General features: G+C 34.6%; 1 protein-coding gene across 16 annotated transcripts in view; it reads left to right on the top strand.

Moving 5' to 3' along the window:
* The window catches only part of kcnc3b (potassium voltage-gated channel, Shaw-related subfamily, member 3b), a 42,871-nt gene that overhangs the window by 28,063 nt on the left and 6,461 nt on the right, over nucleotides 1-8,347 (top strand). For 4 of the 16 annotated variants that reach the window (XR_010911906.1, XM_067489392.1, XM_067489401.1 and 1 more), the window contains 2 exons: nucleotides 318-338; nucleotides 6,545-8,347. The exon at nucleotides 6,545-8,347 is cut by the window's right edge. The exons of 4 other annotated variants lie outside the window; for them this stretch is intronic. Coding sequence is in view for 7 of the 12 variants with exons in the window: in XM_067489392.1 (XP_067345493.1) it covers nucleotides 318-338; nucleotides 6,545-6,699 (176 nt within the window). In the remaining 5 variants the exon portion in view is untranslated. Of the gene's footprint in view, nucleotides 1-317; nucleotides 3,540-6,544 lie in introns of those variants that run through there. 8 more of the 16 variants (XM_067489391.1, XM_067489390.1, XM_067489393.1 and 5 more) reach the window with 6 other exon arrangements.

The raw sequence follows: 8,347 nt of genomic DNA on the forward strand, positions 1-8,347 counted from the left end.
AGCAACAAACTCAATGTACATTTGTAAAGATGTTTAAAAAGAAACTAGAAAGCAAATGGCATTGCTGTGTGATATATACCCATAATGAGTAATATGCACAAATATTTATACACTTGTGGGTATGTGTCTGTGTAAGAGCGCGTCCATGATGACGTGCACATGTTTAAACAGTCTTGGCAGCTCAAGTGAAAATAACCCAGTTTTCGTTTCCTGTGTCAATAACTAATAAACATACACTGAAGAAGATTGAACGGAAACAGTGGGTCACATTGTTGTCTGATGTGCCTCTGTGTTGTTGTTGTTGTCTCTCTCTTCAGGTTGTGTCATATCACGCGTGTGTATGTGGGCTTTTTCATTCTTACATGTTATACACTGTGTCTCTGTCCTCTCAATGCCGTCTGAGTGTTGTGTTTGTGTTGTCGTGTGTGGCTTAATTTTTGTTTTTCCCTTCAACTGTGTTTATTTGATTTACTCCGTGCCCCACGGACCTCCACCTTGGCAAACAAAACTCTACACTGCAGTAGAAAATGTTCTGCTTTAAAAAAACCTAACTCTTCATATTTGTATTTACAATATGTGCATGTAATCATGCTTAGGTTAACTGAATAGCAAACATCATAGCACATACTACTCTTGTAGTAGAATGAGGTGAGAATTAGATACATACTTACCTCTACATGCATCTTATTTGAAGTCAGATCAATTGGCTGGCCTCAATAACTTCACATGGCTGTGACACTGATTGCAGTGGTGTATAACATCTTTCCAAGGCCTAAGGTACTGGGGTCAGGGAGCCATCAAGGTCAAGGGATAGTCGTTTTGAGACATGCCACGCTGAAAACAAACAGTCAACCTAAAACCATTATCGCTTAACATCCTATTCCAGTAACTAAACCACTTGACTAATAAATCGGTTACTGCAATGCTCATTTACAAACTATTATGCTGTGAGCGTGGAATGGATCTGAAATACTATTCCCTAGACCATTTAACTGTGCTTTCAGTGCCTAGCATAGTCCAAAGTTCAGGACCTTTTGTATTTGAATTGTGGAGACCTGGATAGAAATCAAAAAGGATTAGACGCTGCACTCGATGACCGAAACACTTACTGATGAGACAAACAAACATTATGACCCGTGTGAATGAAAAGTAGCTACAGGCTGTCTAAGGTAAGCAAACCTTCAGCTGCCCAAGCCATTTACTTGGAGGTCCCCAACATTGCTTCAGTTTCCGTGGTTCTTATGTATAAACTGCAATTACAGTGCTACAAATATCCCTCTTTAAAGCAGATCAGGAGTCTGTTGAGGGTTTTGGGCTTGTCACAGGGCAGTTGTGCACTGTAAAACATGTATTTTGGTTGGAGATTTATAATGGCCCAAGTTTATTTTTATCCACTGGTGCTCTGATAGATGGCCCGATTCTCTAGCATTTGATAACCTGTGACAGGTGTTTGACCCAGTGCATGTATATATAAACAGGTGGCTCCAAAAAGGAAGTTGTATAAATTAACACAGATGAACAGTGCTAAAAATCAAGAAACACACTGGCTATTTATGAAGAGCCTCATTCTCCTGTTGTTTTTAAAGAGGGATTCTCTTTCAAAACCCATTCTCGTATGCTTTAGTTTGGTTTATTTTGTAGATACATGCATAATATACCTGTGCCTCTATTTAGCTTCTTCGTGTCTATTTTTTTTTTTTACTGTTGGCCTTTTGACTTACTTCGCACCCTTAACAACTAATGCATGGCTCACGAAGGTCAAACGGTCAATCACCCCTTTGATTGCCCTCCTCCCAATCACTGTCTAAACCTTCTTCAGGGATCTTTGTCTCGTTGGGTTGTGGCTTTCCTTCTTTCTATCTCTCTTTTCAGGTTCTCACAATATGTGTGCGTGATTTTTCTTTTATTTCTTGGGTTTTTGTTCATATTTATGTTCTGAATTTCTAACATTGTGTGTACATCTAATGTAAAATTATTTTTGAGGTTTTATTTGGTACCTTTGTAGAGATTTGCGTTTTTGTGTTGTAGTGTGATTGCTTTATTTTTTCAGTGTGCTTAGGGTTAAGTTGTATATATATATATATTTTTTTATTTTCCTGTTGTTTGTGGCTATGGTCTGTTCTTAATGTATTTGAGTTTTGTACAATTGTGTTTGGTTTCTTGATGTTTTGACTTCCCCTGTGTTCTTCCTGTTCTTCTCCTTTAAGTTTTACCATCATAGTATTTGTCTTTTATGAATTGGAATGATAATGGAAGCTGCCAACAAAACTGTGAAATTAACATAAAGATGACACAAATCTCACTGGTTCAGGCCTTTTTTGAAGGAAGTATTTCACAAAAATCTCATTATACAGTACCAAATTCAACCGATCCTATAACGTGAACCATTCCAACAAATTTCTAAAATGAGAATAGATATTTAAATTTTCATTTAAAGACTCACACAACTTACATATATTTATATACATTTTAAAACTAAGTCTATTTATAAACATGCTGTTTAATTCAGCCAGGGATTCAGGGACTCTTTTTTTACATTCCACTTGTATTTATCCTGGTTAACGGTTCATAAATATCATATTTATTAGGATAGATTGTCAGTGTAAATAAATTATTATATAAACACAACATATGACCTCGAAATCAAACTTCTAAACATCCTGTATAAATGTATTTGTGTGAAAGGGTGTTTTATGTGGTAACACTTGTCAGTGTTCTCATGTTGTTCACCATTGCATGTTTTAATGTCTGTAACAATACCAGTTTTGAACTCTGTTACCTCATCACAACAACCTGCAAATATTCTTTTCTCTAGGCCAGATTTTATCTTTATAAATCTTTTAAAAAAATGTATGTACAGTATCGATAAACATATATTATATATTTATGAATATGTATGAAAAGTATATTATAATCAATGGAGTAAAGCTTTAATAAGAGTAGCAAATGTTAGTCTGTGTGACCTACATACAGCTGACAAGATGCAGGATATCACTACATGTCATTTCATTTTCCTTAGAGCATCCCAGGTACTGTATGTACTGTACTGTATGGACATATTGTGGCTTCTGTAATGGTCATGAAGAGATCAGTTCACCTAATTATGGGTAAGAGGAGATCACATCATCTTTAATAAGCAATTGATCCCCTGTGAGAGTGATACAGTATGTGACCATGCTAAGAATACAATCTGTACAATCAGCAAGTCGTGCGTTTCCATGTCAAGTCAGTGCTCATAAAATTAAAGGAGGTATGTAAAGCAAGCAATAAGAGTCGTTGATTAGTTTGATGCCTTTTATATACACATATATACATATATACAGTACATACAAGAATAATTACGTTTTTGGTTCAATCTGTTTTCTTTTTCCATGATTATTTCCTTGGTAAACAGTCTAAGCAGAATATTTGCAGTTTCCTCTCTTTGTTCCTCTGTGTTTTCCCTTTCCATAACTTTCTCCCTCTGTGATTAACACTCATTCTCCATCCCATCCCCAGGCCGCCACTGCAGTGCAAGTGTAACTAAACTCTGACTGTAGGTAGGTACGTGCTCCCTTTGTAGTGTAAATTAAGTGTGACTTTGGGCAGGAATTATGTCATCACTGAATATAGTGACAGCCGAACTCACTATTTCCCCAGATAGACAATCCCAGAGCGCCAAATCCCTGTCGATGTTGTTGTAAATACAGTAGTTAGCACAGAGAGATGATAGCTGGCAGACCGTGACAGACTGCAGTGGCTCAAACATGATTAGTTATTCAGTATAACTGCTGCCATTTCTGAAAACATTGCTGTCTTAAATTTTATAAAGCAATGCCTTTAAACATAAAAAAACGAAAGCAGTTTACCAATCAGCATTTGGCAGTGACCCAAACCACTCATTTTATGCTGCATATATACACAAAAATGAAAAAATAAACTGCGTGGTCTACATTATTTTCAGTTTTAGCTTCATCTAACCTTTTTAAATCCTTATTTCGTCATATTGCACTTAACAAGTGTTTCAATCTCTTTAATTCAAAACTTAAAAGGAACAAATAAAAATGATACAAAGCACCTGGTCTACCATTAAAGATAAAATTGAGTAATGAGTTGAGTAAATGATGCCTTTATTTTTAGTAATTTAGCTTAGTTGTGAACAGCTTTTATGAGTAGGAATCTCAGTTTTTCCTTTTTTTCTTCTTCTCTCTACTCTCAGTGGTTTTACTAAGCACAAAGAATAGATCCAAAGGGAATTCTCAGTAGATTCAAACACTTTTGTTGCTGCCTCTATTTTACCTTTGAACCCTGATCTTAAAATCCGTAGGGCATTTGTCACATGAAAGATGGCACACAAGTAAAGCAGTGGCTACACAGTAAAGTAGTTGGTCTTTTTGAGCACGTATGTGTTTTTAATTTGGATAATAAAAAAATACTGTGTTTTATTACAAATTGGCATTTGCATTTCTAACAGTTGGACAATATATATTAATAAAAATTAATTTGTTAAGTTAAAGTTGTATCCTTAAGATTTAGATTTTGATGAGAAATTGGACGTAGAAATAAATCTTGTTTTGTGAATAAATCTTTGTCACAGTCACCTCATGTTTTACTAGCTGCACACTTTTAGCAGTAAGGAGCAGGATGACTACATAGTAAACAGTGTGGTGAGGTCAAAATACATTACATAAATATATGCTGTATTACAAGAGTCACTACAATGGCTGGATATATTCAAAAGCTATATCAAAATGTAAAAAAGTCTTAAGGATTACAACTTTAGGTGTTCTGCATTAGTTACTACAGTTTTTACATGATGATACTAGATTTATGATAGCCACCTCTTCCTTTAAAATATTTTTTACTATTCCCTACTGTGATCACTTGCAATGATGTAGCTTTGCAGTAAAACCACAATGTTGTACCTGTCCCTCAGCTATAATTAAGAAAGAATCAAAAATATGAATATGGCTGCGATCTGATGAAACTGTTTGTCTTGATTGGGTGATCAAAATACTTGAGAGTGAAACAGCTCCATATATCGGCTAGACATCTAGTCAGAAATCTTAATGTGACACAGTGAAACTACATTTCATCAATGTTTTACTGAGTTGCCATTAGACTAATGTGCCTGAGCTAGTCAGACTAAAAAAGGAATTTTTTTTTATGGTTGGCTCGAATGATGTGTAAAGTTGGTCACTGTGTACCACAATACTGCTGTATTATTTCACTTCAGCAGGAAGGCACAAAGGGTGTCATGCTGTACTACTGGGCATTTTTGTATTTTCTCTGCTCATGTGATGGCTGGAGTTTGAGATCTGTCACAATCCTTCATTTTTTTGCTGCACTACAAATTTGTGCTATTCAATTTTGTTTTATTGTAATACTTTCTTAAAAAAAATGATAAAACTCCAGCCATCATAGGTCAGCTAGCCATTGTTGGGGATAACCGCTACCTACCAATGGTGTTTTTCACTTGATGCAACAACACGCCGTCAGCACAGCACTACTCTGGCTGCTGCCCACAGTACAGGTGGATTTCCATGTGTGCATGCTGTGTTTTACACACACACACACACACAAAATAAACACAGCCGGAAAAGACACAAATAACAATTTGTTATATCTCAAATAAACTGGTTATTGTTAACATATTTTCAGAACTGCAAGTACTTTGCATGAAACAAGCATTAACTTAAACAACTTCGTTGGACTTTTTCAGTAAACTACACTTTTTCACTGTGTGTCTTTTCCCACTGTGCACAAAATGTGAAATAATCTCCATTACAGGATGCGATTACCGGGGGATAGAAAGTTCTTTACATGTTGAAGGGGGAGTATTTTTGTGTTGGCCATTTGAAGTTTACAGGAAACAGAAGAAAGACAAGCTGTTTTATAAAGGATAATGAGTGACAATTCTACCTTAATACCTCTAATTTCATTAGTGGTATTTCCTTTTCTACTTTAAACTTCATTTGGTCAACTGAATCAATGATATCTCCATATTTTCTCCTACATGTTTGTGTTAAAGTGTACAATTTGGCCAAATACTTGTCTAAAACACCTGACTATTGAACATTACACTTCATGTGATAAATTGTTGGGTGCTTTATTCAATGGGCCACAGGTATTTAAATAATTTATATCTTAAGAATCGTTTGCTTCTTCTGTTTTAAAAAAAAGACATATCATAACTCGCATTTTCTTGTTTTGTCTTGTCTGTGTCTGTCTTGTCTGTGTGTGTCCTTCTCTGTCCTTTATATGTATTTATGATTTGACAACATTTTCACTGGGTTATTCTTTATTTATTATCTTCACTTATGTGTGCTTCTTTTCATTCTTGTTTTAATGCTTCTTATAACATCCTAAAACTCATGGTCATATTTCAATACTGTTTAACCTGTATAACAATCTATTTATATATAAAACAAATGCTATAATTTCCCCAAACATTACAACTATGATTTTATTTTATTTGGTTTGCACATGTCAAACAAAAACACATAATCTATCACATATCAATCGCTAATTATAAAAACTAAACTAAACTATTATTTACGTAAAGCTTCAGGCTACGAGAAATCGCGCAGCCTCAGTAACATATCGGGAATGGCTGGGTCGGCGCTGCGTCTTGCTCCTATCACAAACCCACCCTTTGAAACCTATGAACCTCCTGGACCACTGCGACGCTGTCGTTCCCCCATCCCTTCTATTTTGTAGCAGAAAGGTTGATGATTGGATGATTAAAAATGCAGAGCATTAGCTATGGGCTGATTGCATAAAAGCCTCCATTTGACTTGTACATAATGCAAAAACAGCAATAACATAAAATGAACTTGAATGTAGAAAGAATGACCTCTTGTCTTGTGAAACCAATGGTTTATGATGCATGCATCAGGTTAGCTGATGGGGTCGAATACAAATTTTAGCTTAAAAGATACATTGTTAATCTAAGTTATTAAAAGAAAAAAATAATGATTAGTAAATAAAATAGCAATAAAGGCTAAAAAACATTATGTGCACAGTTATCTTTTAAAAGTTAGAAATAAGTATATTAATGAACATCCATTTTTGTGTATTCTGGACCAAACAAAACTAAACTTCACAACACTGTGGGGAAAATCCATCCAACAGCAAACGTCAGTTTCTACTTGTGTCTTTTGTGAATATTAATGTATGTACCGTGCAAACATCGTTTTGGTAACTTTCTCTGTCAAAACAGACTCAATACTTTTTTGCTTTTTACCACTGTGACATTGTTGGACACTTTATGTTGATAGTTTACACACCAACGTAAAGAATGTGATAAAAAAAACAACTTTGTTTAAAGGGACAAAAATGCTAGTGTTATAGTATTGTAAGAGCTCCAGCCTAACATGACTTGAAATGTTATGCTTGTTTTGTAACTTTGCTTTTAGGATCCCATATATGCAGTGTACAGTTAAAGGTCTATTCAGTCATTTCTTGTTTGGCATATCATGTAATATTTCTGTACATTTGTCCATAACACCTAATATGCTGTTACAATCATAAAACAAAACCAAAATAATGAAAACACAATAAATAAACATTTTATTTACTTCTTATCTCTTTACAAGATAAGCATCCAGATTTCCAAATGAGTTACCTCATTTTAGACAGGAGCAGGATGAGGACAGATTTAGGAGACTAATGTCTTTACTCTGTAATGTGAAGAGAAAGGCCCGTAGCTTGACACTTATTTCTGGCTTTAGGTAATAGCACACATTAAAGGCTGTTGTTTAAAAAAGTTTAATTTAATGCCTAGGAACTGAAACATCCAGAGTCTTTATAGAAATCTGATGAGATTTCTCACATCAATGATTGTTATTTATTGTTTATATGTTTGGCTTTTAAAAAAAGACAGTTTGCTGTAATCCAATACTGAATTTTAAGATCAGACTACTGAATGTCATATACAGTAATTTGTTGCGTGATGACATAAACCCAGTTTAATAATGAATTTGGTAATAAGTAATAAGTATCAGTAGAGTTTCAGATTTAGTGTTTTTTTTTTTTTTTTAAAGAAAACTTCCTTCTTTTTTTTGTTAACGTAGGAAGGCTACTTTGTTACCTTCATGCTCACAATGCTATGGGGCAAAATGGAACTATCCCATGTTCAGCTTGTACTTTATTTTTTACAGTAAATGAATCTTGTGGATCTTTGAAAAAATACTCATGGGGACAGTCTGTAAATTAAATATGTACTTGTATGCTTACATTTTCAAAACATAACCTAAATGCAACCTATTTACAAAGCTAATTAAGAAGAACAACAATAAAGAACAACCTAAAATGTCAGGTATTCTTGACAATTATAATTAATTATATAGTTACACAGCGAAACCCA

The sequence above is a fragment of the Channa argus genome, chromosome 20 (assembly GCF_033026475.1).
Source record: "Channa argus isolate prfri chromosome 20, Channa argus male v1.0, whole genome shotgun sequence".
Classification (NCBI taxonomy): Eukaryota; Metazoa; Chordata; class Actinopteri; order Anabantiformes; family Channidae; genus Channa; species Channa argus.